This window comes from Prunus mume, linkage group LG6 (assembly GCF_029339155.1).
Source record: "Prunus mume cultivar Tortuosa linkage group LG6, ASM2933915v1, whole genome shotgun sequence".
Lineage (NCBI taxonomy): Eukaryota > Viridiplantae > Streptophyta > Magnoliopsida > Rosales > Rosaceae > Prunus > Prunus mume.
Genome location: NC_142703.1, coordinates 19,659,351 through 19,674,718, shown reverse-complemented (window position 1 = coordinate 19,674,718; position 15,368 = coordinate 19,659,351). Strand labels below are relative to the sequence as shown.

Genomic DNA, 15,368 nt, shown 5'->3' with positions numbered 1-15,368 from the left:
CAATTATTTATCTAATGGACCATTAACTAACGAAAGAGTAGATGCAGTCAAGTTCGAAGATCTGGCATTGGCAGTGGCGGAGCCACTCCTAGACCTGAGTGGCCCTGGCCCCCCCATATTTTTACCACTCTTCTATTATATTATATATAATATATAGAATTTGTAATAAACAACTTAGAATTTAAGTTAAAATGTCCTCTAAAACAAATTAGATATGACTTAATTAGAAATATTTAGCTCTAAACATGTAAGTATTGAATATTTAAGTGTTTTATATACTTATATTTTCTATTTCGACCCTCCCAACTTTACAATTCTAGCTCCGCCCGCATTGGCAATTTGGCATTGTGATTTATCATGAAGTAGGGTTCATTTTGATAAAAACGCTAAACCAAAGGGTATCTGTGTAATTATGTCATGTAAATTACTAGTTTTGAAAACCCAAAGCTGAAAAGTGTTGACATGAAGTCAACTTTCTTGGCTTCTCTAAAGTCTAGGCTTCATGGGTTGATCCACCGAATTGAACTTCCACTTCTATTTCAGACAATGTCCAATGGTGCGTTTGGATGAGAACATTTAAAAGTACAAGTGAATTTATAAATGACGAAATTTAAAATGATGGAAATTAATGTTTTAAAATTTATAAACTTTCTTGTTTGGGTTGAGTGTTGAATTTGAAATACGGAATTTAACTTTTATTTATAAAATTATATTTTTTTAAAATTCAATTTCTCTTGGAATTTGAGAAATGACGATTTTAAATAGAATTTACAGTTGAAATTTATGACCTCAAAATTACATATTTTTCCTCACACTGAATTTCTAAGTTTTTATGTTTTTTTATATATCCAAACATGGAATTATTCATGTCAATTTAGAAATGATGACTTTTATCAAAATCTCAACCTCATTTCCGTTATCCATTTGCTGGCTTTTGAAAGTCCCCCTAAAGCCAACTATTGTCATCAGCCAAATTGTACTTCTTTTCGGATCCATTCCATTTCCAGATCCAGATCCAACTATTCTCATCATCTCAGCCTTGTTTTGTTTTCGCTGTTGTTGCTGCTAGAAATGGAAGCAGCAGGCATATTTTTATCCCCTGCTTTGCAAGTGATCTTTGACAGATTGGCATACCCAGCCCTACAAAAGGTTGCTGAAATCTGGGGTGTCGAGGACAACCTCGACAGCCTACGAGATGCCTTGATGAGGACTCAAGTTATTCTTCAAGATGCAGAGGAGCAACAATTAACCAACAAATCTGTTAGGCTTTGGTTGTCAAACCTCAAGAATGCTGCTTCTGATGCTGAGGACATTCTGGACTTGTTTATCGCTTCCGAAGCCGTCTTCCGCTTTAAAAACCCAGCTACATTTTTCAGTTTTCCAATTACAACAGCCTCTGTTGCTGAAAAAATTAAAAAGGCACTCCACAGATTAGAAAAGACGATAAATGAGGGACTATCGACATTTAATTTTAGAGTGCCTTGCACAGAGGAAGACTGGCTCTTGCGTCGGCGACTCAAATTCTTCACTAACAAGAGGGAGACTGGCTCTTGCGTGGTCGACTCAAAGATATATGGAAGAGATGATGAGAAAGAGAAGTTAGTCAAACTGTTACTATCTAAGGAAACTTCCCAGGATGGATATGCAACTTGTATTCCAGTAATTGGTATTGGAGGAATTGGCAAGACCACTCTTACTCAGTTGCTATATAACGATGAGAGGGTAGTTAGACACTTCGACTCTAGAATATGGATTTTTGTTTCTGAGGATTTCGATGTCAAGAAGATTATGAAGACAGCCATTGAGTGTGCAACAGAGGATGAATGCAAGTTGTCGGAGATTGAAATACTTCAGTCTCGGCTTTCGAAATTGCTACAGAAGAAAAGATACCTGATTGTGTTAGATGATGTTTGGACTGAAGACCAGGATGATTGGGACAATCTAATACCTTTGCTTACAGGGGGTCTTGATGGCTGCAAAATCATTGTCACTACCCGCAGTCAAAAAATTCCATTCATGATGGACTTCCCGAATTCACCATTTTATTTAAATGGTTTGAAGGATGATGATTGCTGGTCTTTGTTCAAGCACCGGGCATTTGGACGTGGAGAAGAAGAGAAGTATCCAAATCTTACACGGATTGGAAAGGAGATTATCAAAAAAGTAGGAGGTGTGCCGTTAGCTGCAAAAAGTTTGGGAAGCTCAATGCGCTTGAAAAGAGAAGAAAAACAGTGGTTATTTATGCGAGATTGTGAACTCTGGGAATTAGATGAAAGCCAACATAAAGTTTTCCCTGCCCTGATGTTAAGTCTACCACCACATCTTAGACAATGCTTTGCATTCTGTTCACTATTTCCCAAAAAATATGAGTTCAATAAGCACAAGTTAATTCATCTATGGATGGCAGAAGGCTTCATTCCAAAAGAGGGAAGCAAGCGACCTGAAGACATTGGTGAGGAATACTTTTCCGAATTGTTGTGGATATCTTTCTTACAAGAAGTACGGCTACATGAAGGTGGAGAAATAATTGGATACAAGATGAACGATATCATTCATGATCTTGCACAATATGTTGCAGGAAAAGAATATGTGGTACTTGAACAGGGTCGGCCACAAAATTGGTCACCAGCAGAGATTCGCCACGCATCTGTTGTTTATACATATGGTGCAATTACAATTCCAGAAACTCTATATGAGGCAAAACATTTGAGAACTCTCTTATTGATCGGTGGTTCCGGCTTCTTAAACATAGATAAAATTTATTCAAGTTTTGAATACTTGCGTGTGCTAGATCTCAACAACTGTGATCCTGTTGATGTGCCTAAATCCTTGGGTGGCTTCATGTGTTTGAGGTATCTTGACTTGTCTTACACGCTTATCTCCCAGTTACCTGAAAACATGAAGTATCTCTTTTCTTTGGAGACCTTAAACCTAGTTGGTTGCAATAATCTTGAGATTTTGCCTTCTTTGGGATTAAACCTAAGACATCTTAACTTAAGTGGATGTGTGCGTTTGACTGGTATGCCTTTTACAATTGGATTGTTAGTTCAACTTCAGACGTTGCCACTTTTTGTTGTGTCGAAGAAGGTGATGAGTATTAAGCTGAAATGTTTAAATCTTTATGGTGAGTTGAATATTACTGGCTTGGAGAATCTTAAAGATGCTTCTTTAGCAAAACTGCATATGAAGAAAAATCTTGAGTCATTGGGATTATACTGGGGTTCTATTCTGGGATTTAAAGATTCATTCGCCAAACCACCTAATGCCCCACCTGAAGTAGGTGTCTCGAGATCACATATAGCGCCGCAACTTGAACAGCTTATTGAAAGCCTGCAACCACACAAAAATCTGAAAAAGCTAGTTATAAATGGATATCCAGGAACCAAATTTCCTGATTGGGCTCTCCCAAATCTTATTGCCGCTGATTTCACCAACTGTAGAAGTTGTAAACATCTTCCAGCCCTTGGGAATCTTCCGCTACTTAAGATGCTTTCTTTGCATGGAATGCATGGCGTTGTGAGAATTGGTAGAGAGTTCTATGGTGACAGCACTGACATATGGTTTCCATCACTCGAAGAACTATCAATTAGTGATTTTGCAAAGTTGGAAGAGTGTTCAAGTGCAAATTATGGAAATGCATTCCCTAGATTGAAGAAATTAACTGTAAAGAGTTGCCCCAAGTTAGCACGTATATGGCTACCTCAGTCCCTTCAACATTTGGAGCTGCGAGATTGTAATCCTAGGATGATGCCCATGGCAGATTTAAGTTTGCTATCTGTGCTTATTCTTGACAAAATTCCAGAACTAGTGTCTCTCCCAGAAGGGCTTTTTGCGTCAGCTAGACTGTCTTCCTTGAAGATTTTGTCTTGCCCCAAGCTTCATTCAATGCCTTTGCATATGCAAAACCTTAGTTCTCTGAAATCATTGACCATTCGTTGGTGTGGAGAGTTGTTCTCTCTGCCACAAAGTTTGCAGAACCTTAAAGCTCTGGAGTCAATGGAGATTAGTGACTGTCACAGTCTAACATCCCTGCCAAATTGTGGAATTGCAGGTTTGGCTTCGCTTCGAACTTTGTCCATTGAAAACTGCAGTAAACTAACTTCTCTGTCATCGAGTTTGGAGCAGCTCACATTGCTTGAGCACTTTACCATCATGTACTGTCCAAAGCTTGGTTCCTTTCCAGCCGGTGTGCAACACCTCTCCTCCCTTCGAAGTTTGATCGTTCTGAGCTGTCCTTGGTTTGATTCTCTGCCAGAAGGGTTGGAAAATGTAAAGACCCTGCACTGCTTGGAAATTAGTAGCTGCCCCAATCTAACAGCTTTGCCAGAATGGTTTGAGGATCTTGATTCTCTTAGATCCTTGACCATATATGATTGTCCTAATTTAAAACTGTTGCCACCGGGTTTCAAGCTTCTCACTAAACTCCAGCACCTCTCTATTCAAGAATGTCCTGAGCTTGAGGAAAGATGTAGACGCGGTAGCGGCGAGGATTGGTCGAAAATAGCCCATGTCCTGCATAAGTACATTGGATCGCCTCAGGTCCGGCAGTCTGGCGATGCAAGCACATCTGGCAGCTCTTCTGTCCAAGCATCTTCTCAGTAAGACACTTCTATTTCCTTGTCATTAACAAGCTATTATATATCATTATGGTAGATCATTCCTCCTGGTGTTGTCACTGTTGTGGTGTGCTTTATTATTTTTATCTTTATAGTGGATTTCTGTATTTCTATGTACAGGGCTGTTTTGAAAATCCTCTGAGTTTGTATTGTATGGATATCAACATTAATAAAATTTCTATGTTACTTGTCTTTTTGAATTTTGATTCTGTTTATTTTTGTATTAAATAATGTTTAGTCATATTGCATTGTTGTATATTTTTGCTTGATAGTTGCCAATGCAAATTTGCAATGCAACAGCAGAGTCACCAAAAGATGTGACATGCCCTCATCAAATGCAAATTTTGAATAGTTTCTGCTTCGGAATGTGAGTTTTATATGTTTTGGAACAATTCGTTGGATCTTTGTTGCTTGAAAATCTAAGGTGGGTTCGTTTAGGTCCAGATTTATCTGTGGTTAGTTTGTTGCTTGTTTGGCTTTAGCCTTTGATGGAATGTGATGAAATCTAACAGCAGGGCGGAAATTGACTTTTAAAAATAGTTCAAATGCTGAATTTTCTAAACAAGAGGTTAACGGGCAAATTTAAAGTATCAACCAATACATCAGTTTCTTTTTAATGAATCACAAAGACAAACTTGAACAAGGAAGAATAGCATTGACTTTAGTTGCTGCTAGCTCAAGCCATAATTCACCGCAACCAAAGAGCATTGCCATTTGCTTGCCCAGTTGGCCTGCCTCAGCCTCTTTCAGGTAATTCCTAGTACACCTTGCCCTCATCGTCAAGATTAACTACTATCAGGGTTTTAATCTATTGAAAAGCTTAGTGGAATTACAAATGTAACAGTATTTTTTAAATTTTCTGTTAATAAAATGTCCAGCAAAATTGTTTTATTTTGCTCTGCTTCTTCTCCTAGCTTGATGGTACTGAGACAGGAGAAACCAGCACATCAACTTCCTTTTTTTGTGGCTTTAGGTCCCCAAGTAGTGATTTTTCTTTGCTTTCCTAGCCAAACATGGGGTCCTTAAGGCTCTAGCCAAGAACAAGGACAGATTTTGGGTTCCACTCACCTTTTGTCCACTTACACTCCTTTTTGTTTTTTTAATACTTTTTATTATAACAAAAAAGGGAGTGTTAGTGGACAAAAGAGGAGTGAGAACATACAATTGAACAAATAGAGTGTAAATAGACAGAACAGGAGTGAGAAAATCAGCTCAGAAGAAAAAAAAAGAAAAAAAGGACAAAAGAGTAGGAATGAACTAAATGCTACTGAAAAAATGGGGAAGAATCAGACAAATTTTTTCAAAAAGATGACGGTGCTTGATTTTTCCTTGTCACTGATGAAGGTGCTTGGGGGTTTCCTAGTCAATACTTGTCATCTGACAGAAACATTCTTGCAAATATCAATCATGTTCTTCAATACGTACAATCAGTGTCGTCTAATATTGGGCTAAAACAAGATATCCACCAAAACAATACAAGAAAAACATATTAACCAAATCAAGACCAAAACCTCTTAACAGATACAACTAAATCAATGCCAAACCCTCTCTAAAAAAAACACAGAAAAAATCAGTGACAAACCCGAACCAAATCAAGACCAAAATCTTCCTCCTTGGTTTGAATGTCAATTTTGTGGCGAAAATTCTAAATTTGCAGGTCCCAATTTATGCCAGAGCTCTGGATCTCAAGCACCTTTTAGATCTGAAGAAAGCAGGTGCAACAGATGCTGTTCTGGAAAGTGCAGAGGTATCAGATTAATTGATTGTGTTTGTTTGAATTATTGAATTTGACAAGTCTTTTTATGATGCAACTTGTACCTGACTAAATATTTTAATTCATGCAGACAAGTTTGCAGCTGGGCTCTAAGCTTTTGAAAGGGCTTGGAGTTATGTCTGATGATGTGAACTTTCTCCGTCAGCTCTTTCGTGATTCTATGGAGCTGCAAGCTCAAAAAGGAGTGAGCAAAACTGATGATAGAGAATTTAATAGTCTGAAGCCTATGCAGGTACTTGCAAGTTACCTATTCCTTTCCCTGGTTGAAAATTATATTAGCTTTTCATTTTGAGATGTTTGTTGATAAACCGATCTTTCAAGAATGACAAGCATTTTAAATGGATATGATCATCTATTTAATGTTTGAGACCAAAGAGATCCTAAACATTATGAGAAAGCTATGTTAAGTTAAGCTGAGGCCCGATTTTATCAAGACATCATTCATAAATTATTCACAACACTCTCTTTGAGTGATTTTTCTATCTAGAATTCGATTTCTGAACTCATATGAACTGTCCATTTGGTTCTGCTAACATGCATTCCTTTCCCCCTAGTTCTCATTGTAATCTCGTGTATAGTCATGGTGGAGGACAGTTTCAAGATGTAAACTTCTTGCAACTTCAAGTTAAGCTACTTGAATTACTATGTTATTTTTACAATTGGCTCAATGTATATATTCTGGGTTTGCATGCAGTAGGAAAGGATGATATATATAACTAATGGGTTTGCTTGACAAGGTGAGAGTTGCTGATTTATTGATGACGCGGTACCCGTTCCATCCATGTCATTAGAAGGCTAATCATGGGGGGCAACCAAGGAAGATGGTTCTTATATCTTGACAATTGAGGGGGACGCGGATGAAGCAAATCCCGAAAACAGTGAGCTCCAACGGCCTGAGAGTACAGAAGAGGAAGGAGTTTCACATAGTGGCTTGGAAACAGAGAACGGTTTTGCAATTAAATCACAAGATGTTGACGGATCAACTCTTGTTACACGACTGAAGATGAAGTGTAGTGTAGTATAGGGAGAAAAATAGTGTAAAGCTTGATTTTTCACTCCAGTGAACTCACAGTTCCTTGAAGGTGTCAAAAACTGGTCTGCTAAAATTTGTTTCAGGAAAAGTAGCAGGGGGTGCTAATTCTTTTCATCATACCAGAGTCTTGCATATTTTTAATTCTATTTTTATTCTATTTTTATATTTTCTGTCAATGCATGGAATATAAGAAAGTTTTTGTTTCTTTTTCCTTTTGTTCCCCCATTTCTAATTGTATGTTGTATCCTGAGTTTCAAGGTTGGTTCTTTGATGGGGTCTTGTGCAGAAGTCTCAATATAAATCTGTCTCATTTTTCTTTGATGGGCTAATTTTACATGTTCATCACATCACCATTATCACTATGTTCCCCATGTGTCATAAGGTTAGCCATTAAAAGTTAACTGGGTAGGAAGCTCCTTCAATGCATGTGTGCCAAAATGTGTGTTTAAAGTCAAGTTTCTGTTTTTACAGCTTCAATTAGTTACTCGTCCATGGATGAAAAACCTTTATTTAATTTTATTTTTACTTTTCTTCATATGGGTTGCAGAAAAACCTCGGCCAGTGGCCTCAAGGAACTGGATCAGTACTTTGTTACTCGCAATGGCTTTAAAAGGATGATCTCTCACCGTACATTCGGCTCTTTCAAAGCCTCCATCATCGGTTTATGTGAATGCGTCTCGGTGGTACAATCGATATGCTTCTTCTCTGAGGAAGAGGACGATGGGGGTAATTTTTAATTTTTTCTAATCTCTCAGAAATCAATAATATATTTTTTTTGCTCGAAGAGCTTATCAATTTTGGATGTCGGGTTGGGATATATTCCTGATGATTATTATTATTATTATTATTATTTTTAATGTGCTTAATTTTGTTGAGGTTAGCATCTAATGGACCATTAACTAACGAAGAGAAGATGAAATCAAGTTCAAAGCTCTGGCATTGGCATTGTGGTTTATCATGAAGTGGGGTTCATTTTGATAAAAACGCTAAACACAAGGGTATTTGTGTAATTATAGCATGTAAAGTACTAGTTTTACAAACCCATGGCTGAAAAGTGTTGACATGAAGTCAACTTTCCTGGCTTCTCTAAAGTCTAGGCTTCATGGGTTGATCAACCAAATTGAACTTCCACTTGTATTTTCAGACCAACTCCAACAATTCTCATCTCACTGTTGTCAGCCTTGTTTTAGCTGAATTGGAATTTTGTTGCTGCAAGAAATGGAAGCAGCAAACATAGTGCCATCCCCTGCTTTGCAAGTGATCTTTGACAGACTGGCATCCCCAGTCCTACAAAAGGCTGCTGATTTCTTGGGTTTTGATGACAACTTCCGCGGCCTACAACATGCCGTGGAGCGGGCTCAAGCTACTCTTGAAGATGCAGAAGATCAACAATTCACCAGCAGAGCTGTCAGACTTTGGTTGTCAAAGCTCAAGAATGCAGCTTATGATGCTGAGGACGATCTGCACTACTTGACTGCTAAAAGAACGAGAGGTGGGAGCTATTTTGAAGACATGAGCCCAGGTCTGATGAATTTTCAACTTGGAGACCTTATGCATGCTACCCAAACTGGTGCAGTGCTCCGGGGGGGCTCAGTGAGTTTAATTTTAAAGCACCTAGTATGGCAGATGGTCGAACTACCATAAGAGAGACAAGTTCTTTTGTCATTGAGTCAGAGATATGTGGAAGAGAAGATGACAAAGAGAAGTTGGTCAAACTGTTAATATCTTCTGAAGCTTGCCAGGAAGGATATGCAACATGTATTTCAATATTTGGTATTGGAGGAATTGGTAAGACCACTCTTGCTCAATTGGGATATAATGATGACAGGGTAATCCACCACTTTGATGTTAGGATGTGGATTTTTTTCTCTGATGATTTCAATGTTAAGAAGATCATGAAAGCAATTATTGAGTCTGCAACTAAGGATGAATGCAAGTTGTCCGAGATTGACCTACTTCAGTCTCAGATTTGGAATTTGTTGCACAATAAAAGATATCTCATTGTGTTAGATGATATTTGGACTGAAAACCATGATGATTGGGACAAACTACGACCTTTGTTCAGAGGGGGTGTTGATGGATGCAAAATCATTGTCACCACCCGCAATACAAAAACCGCATTCATGACAGACTCCCCAAATTCCCCATTTTATTTGAAGGGTTTAGCAGAGGATGATTGCTGGGCCTTGTTCAAGCAACGGGCTTTTGGGCGAACTGAAGAAGAGAAGTATCCCCGGCTTTTGTCAATTGGAAAGCAAATAGTTAAAAAATGTGGAGGTGTGCCATTAGCAGTAAAAAGTTTGGGAAGTTTAATGCGCTTTAAAAGAGAGGAGCAGCAGTGGTTGTTTCTGCAAAATAGTGATCTCTGGAAACTAGATGCATGCCAAAATAAAGTTTTACCTGCCCTGATGTTGAGTTATATTCATCTCCCATCACATCTTAAACAGTGCTTTGCATTCTGCTCAATCTTTCCGAGAAATTATGAATTCAAGAAGCAGAAGTTAATTTATCTATGGATGGCAGAAGGATTAATTCTACAAGGAGGAAGCAAGCGACCAGAAGACATCGGTGAAGACTACTTTGCTGATTTGTTGTGGATGTCTTTCTTTCAAGAAGTAGAGTTATGTGAGGGTGTCAGTATAACTGGATACAAAATGAATGATGTCATTCATGATCTTGCACGATATGTTGCAGGAAAGGAATATGTGATACTTGAACAGGGTGCCCCACCAAATGGACCAGCACAAATTCGCCACTCCTCTGTGGTTTATACGTATGGAGAAATTACAATTCCAGAAGCTCTATATGAGGAAAAACATTTACGAACTCTCCTATTGATTGGAGAATCCGGCTCATTAAGATCCATTGGAAAAATGTTTTCGACTTTTGTTTACTTGCGTTCGCTGGATCTGAGCAGCTGCACTGTTTACAATTTACCAGAATCGTTGGGTATTATGATATGCTTGAGGTATCTTGACGTCTCTTACACACCTATTCGTCTGTTACCTAAAAGCACAATCAATCTTTGTGCTCTGCAGACTTTAAACCTTTTTGGTTGTCATAATCTTAGGAGCTTGCCTTTCTTAGGAGGCATGACCGACCTAAGACATCTCAATATAACAGGATGCCAAAGTTTGGACGGGATGTGTACTGGTATTGTAAGGTTACACCAACTTCAGACATTGCCATTATTTGTTGTTAGCTGGGAGATCATGCATTCCTACAGTGCCATTGAGTTCAATTTGAATAGGAGTCTCGAAGCTCTGCAACATTTAAATCTTTATGGAAAGTTAAATATTATACAGTTGGGGAGAGTTAGAAATGCATCCATAGCACATTCTGCTGGATTGAAGACGAAGGAAAATCTTGAGTTGTTGGGATTATACTGGGGACTATACCAGGGATTTGAAGGTTTGGACGATTCATTCACGAAACTACATAAAGCCCAACATAAATTAGACATCTCAGGATCAAACATAGGTCCAAAACAGCATGAACCTGATGCTAGAGTGGCCGAAGAAATTCTTGAAGGCCTGCAGCCACACAATAATCTGAAAATTCTAGTTATACATGAGTATCCAGGAATCAAATTTCCTCGTTGGGCTCTACCTAATGTAGTTTCATTTCATTTGGCCTATTGTAGAAATTGTGAACATCTTCCTGCCCTTGGAAGTTTGCTGCTACTTAAGACTGTTTCTCTGCATCGAATGGATGCTGTGAGATGCATTGGTACAGAGTTCTATGGTGATGGGGCAGACATACGGTTTCCATCACTTGAAGAACTATCAATCAGTGATTTTGCGAACTTAGAGGAGTGGTCAAGTGCAAATGATGGAAATGCATTCCCTAGATTGAAGAAATTAACTGTCAAAAGTTGTCCCAAGTTAGCACATATACCCTTATGTCAGTCACTTCAACATTTGGAGCTGCGGGATTGTAATCCAACATCAATGTCCACAGCAAATTTAACTCTCCTTTCTGTGCTTGTTATAGAAAAAATTCCAGAGCTGTCCTGTCTCCCAGAAGGGTTTTTTGCATCAGCTCATCTGTCTTCTCTGGAGATCTTGTGTTGCCCCAAGCTTCATTTACTTCCTTCAGAGATGGGAAACCTTGCTTCTCTGAAATCATTAACCATTCGTTGTTGTGAACAGCTGTCCTCTCTTCCACAGACTTTGCAAAACCTCAAATCTCTGCACTCACTAGAGATTAGTGGTTGTCACAGTATTATGTCCATGCCAGATGGTGGAATTGGAAGTTTATGTTCCCTTCGGACTTTGTTCATTGAGAGCTGCAGTAATCTGATTTCTCTGTCATCAAGTTTGGAGCATCTCACATTCCTTGAACACTTGAGCATTATGAATTGTCAAAATCTTGGTTCTTTCCCAGAGGGTGTGCAACACCTCTCCTCTCTTCGGAGTTTGACTATCTTGAGCTGTCCTTGGTTTGATGCTCTGCCAAATGGGTTACAAAATGTCCCGACGCTGCACTGCTTGGAAATTATTAGCTGCCCTAATCTAACAGCTTTGCCAGAATGGTTTGGGAATCTTGCTTCACTTCGATCTTTGACCATATCTGATTGTCCTAATTTAAAAGTACTGCCACCAGGTCAAAAGCTTCTCACAAAACTCCAACACCTCTCTATTCAAGAATGTCCTGAGCTCGAGCAAAGATGTAGACCAGGAAGTGGTGAGGATTGGTTGAAAATAGCACATGTCCCACATAAGTACGTTGGATCACCTCAGGTCAGCCAGTCCAGTGAAGCAAGCACATCGGGCAGCTCTTCTGTTCAAACAGCTTCTCAATAAGCAACTTCTGTTTCATTGTCATCATGGTAACTCCTTTCTCCTGGTGTTTGTGTGCCTTTTTTTTCCTTTCCTTCATATTGTTTGTTTAGATGGATAGAGTGACCACAAAATTTTAATATTCCTTCAGTTGTAGAATTTCATATGTTTGCATACAAAGCTGCTTTGAGAATCCTCTGATTTTCTGTTGATATCATGTTAATAAAATCTCTGTAGAGGACACTTTTTCTGAAAGTTATTAGTGGACACTTTTGTTTTGATGGGAAGAGGTGAACAAAGTATAGTTTTCTGAGTTACGAAACGGGATGAGAACAAGTAGTAATATGGCTCTTTCAATATTAGTTAAGAACACATCAAAGCAGCCATATACAATTAGTTTAAAAGCAAGGTTATATGTCATTTTATTTTACTGTCCATATATGAACACATTGCCCAGGTTTGAAGTCTTAAGAACAAGAAATAATTTGTTTCTAAAATAAACTAAAGGGATAAAACCCAGATGAAGAACTGAAATTTAGATTAGAAAATTTTCGGTGGAAAGAAAAAAAAAAGGAACTTGGGTTCTCAAAGACACAAAATCTTCTCCTCGGCCTCTGTTCTTTAATAAATTGGCAGACTTGGATACAAAACCTTTTTGATTTGTTTACTTGTACAGTCACTGCAATATATCTTTGCAACTTTTCCAGAATGGCTTGAGGAACAAATCCTGCTTGTCCTAATTTAGATATATTGCCACCAGGTTTGAAGCTTCTCATTGAACTCCAGTACCTCCCTGTTCAAGAATGTCCCAGCTTGAGTGATGCAAGTGCAAAATTATTAAGAAGCAGGTAGTTGACAAGATACGCTCAAGCCATGTGTTTGGTGTTGGAAAAGCCAAGCAATCTTTTATGTTTCGTTTATTTTATTTGTAATTAAGCAGTTGTTCGTTGTGATTCTATATTTTTAAGAATAATTTGTAATAGTTAGATTTTCTAGGGTTTTTATGTTTATTATTTTAGAGAGTTGAGTGTAGTCGTCATTTTTATCATATTATCCAAAAAATTCAAGACCTTTCCCTAGTTTTTTGGTGGATTCCCTACATCCTTAATTCTATATTTGATTTCCTATATGTAGTATGTATAAGTATGTATACAATCTCATTCTTTTGAGAGATGGCTCAAATAATTATATATAACATAGCTTCAATTGATGGATCCCATCCTTGTAGGCTCCATCACGCATTGTATGTCTATTTTTCAGGCATTCGTCAAAGATTATGGCTCAAATTGCCAAAATTTTTGCAAGAATGATAACTTTTATTTTTAGTTTTCACTTTTTTGTTACAAAGGCGAATTTACATGTTTCATACAAAATTGAACTTACTTAAAATTGTTTTCAGTTCTTAGTTTTCATTTTGTATGTTATCCATGTACATTTCTTCCATATCTTTCCCGCCACCCTCTCTTTTCACCATTCCTTCCCTCATTTCTCCCTTTTCTTCAACAAAAATCAAAACTGAAAACTAAAAGAGGCGCGCAGTTTTTGAAACAATGACGATGAGGGCATGGTGTTCTGCGAATTACCTGAAAGAGGCTGAGGATGAGGCAGGCCAACTAGGCAAGCAAAACGAGCAGGTGTACGGCCTTCAGTGGGTGCTGATAAGTGATGGTATGGGAAACCAAATGACAATGCTATTGCTGCAGTGCATTTTGGCTTCAGCTAGCTCCAATCAAAGTTGACGCTATTCTTGGTGGGTGTTCTTCACTGACGCTCTACATGTTCCTCTTTTGTCATTCAATAAAAAGAGAACTGTGTTATATTGGATTATTACATTGTCTAAGGAACTGGAGGGGCTCTGATTTTCCCAAAAAAAAAAAAAAAAAGGAAAGATAATAAAATGAAAGATACATTCAAGCTACCATCGACAGTAATTCATCTTCAAGGGTCTCATCAACCAAATTGAAGTTTTCCACTTGTTCAGATCCATCCATTTCCAAATCCAACCATTCTCATCATCTCAGTCTCAGGCTTGTTTTGTTTTTCTGTTGTTTGTTGCTGCTAGAAATGGAAGCAGCAAACATAGTTTTATCTCCTCTTTTGCAAGTGATCTTTGACAGATTGGCATCCCCAGCCCCACAAAAGCTTTCTGATATCTGGGGTGTCAAGGACAACCACCACAGCCTACAACGTGACTTAATGAGGGTTCAAGCTATTCTTCAAGATGCAGAGGAGAAACAATTAACGAACAAATCTGTCAGGCTGTGGTTGTCAAATCTCAAGAATGCTGCTTCTGATGCTGAGGACCTTCTGGACTCGTTTATCACTCAAGAAACTATAAAAGGCTATGATGCTGAGGAACTTCTGTCAGTCGTGAAGAGTGCTTATAGAGCTTTCACTAGTATCAGTTTTCAAATTACAAAAGGCACTCCACATGCTGAAAGAATTAGAAAGACACTCCACATACATGACGGGCTCTTCGAATTTAATTTTAGAGAGCCTAGTATAGTAGATCGACGATCTACCATAAGGGAGACTGGCTCTTGTGTCCTCGACTCAAAGATATATGGAAGAGATGATGACAAAGAGAAGTTAGTCAAACTGTTAATATCTTCGGAATCTTCCCAGGATGGATATGCAACTTTGTATTCCAATAATTGGTATTGGAGGAATTGGCAAGACCACTCTTACTCAGTTGGCATATAACGATGAGAGGGTAGTCCTACACTTCGACTCTAGAATATGGATTTTTGTTTCTTAAGATTTCAATGTCAAGAAGATTATGCAAGAAGCCATTGAGCGTGCAACAGAGGATGAATGCACGTTGTCGGAGATTGAACTACTTCAGTCTCAGGTTTTGAAATTGCTACAGAAGAAAAGACACCTGATTGTATTAGATGATGTTTGGACTGAAGACCAGGATGATTGGGACAATCTAAGACCTTTGTGTTTACCCGTTTTGATGTAGTTCTTGTGGTGGTAAGGTAAAGTTCCTCATTGACCCGAAAACCATTAATGGTCAACAAGTCAACTTTCTTTTGTGTATGAGCATGCCACTACTAGCGGTTAAAAACCCTAACAGACTTATGAAAAATAATAACTTGCGCCATAAACTACTGAATTTGATCAAGTGATTGTGAATTTGGGTGAAAAATATCTCCCAAGTA

At 38.3% G+C, this 15,368-nt stretch overlaps 2 protein-coding genes across 3 annotated transcripts; both read left to right on the top strand.

The window, feature by feature from the left end:
* Positions 1-901: 901 nt before the first annotated feature.
* LOC103335857 (disease resistance protein RGA2-like) lies at positions 902-4,816 on the top strand. Its single transcript, XM_008238892.3, has one exon. It carries the CDS (start codon positions 1,072-1,074, stop codon positions 4,600-4,602), a length of 3,531 nt encoding a protein of 1,176 aa, XP_008237114.3. The 5' UTR covers positions 902-1,071; the 3' UTR covers positions 4,603-4,816.
* A 3,010-nt stretch (positions 4,817-7,826) lies between these two features.
* Positions 7,827-13,283, top strand: LOC103335817 (putative disease resistance protein RGA1). 2 transcript variants are annotated; one of them, XM_089054752.1, is made up of 3 exons: positions 7,827-8,149; positions 8,305-12,254; positions 12,965-13,283. In XM_089054752.1, exon 2 carries the CDS (start codon positions 9,043-9,045, stop codon positions 12,226-12,228), a length of 3,186 nt encoding a protein of 1,061 aa, XP_088910878.1. In that variant the 5' UTR covers positions 7,827-8,149; positions 8,305-9,042; the 3' UTR covers positions 12,229-12,254; positions 12,965-13,283. The 2 variants fall into 2 exon arrangements, with proteins under 2 accessions (XP_088910878.1, XP_008237072.3); XM_008238850.3 differs by having other exon boundaries at positions 7,827-12,254.
* The last annotated feature ends 2,085 nt before the right edge of the window (positions 13,284-15,368 follow it).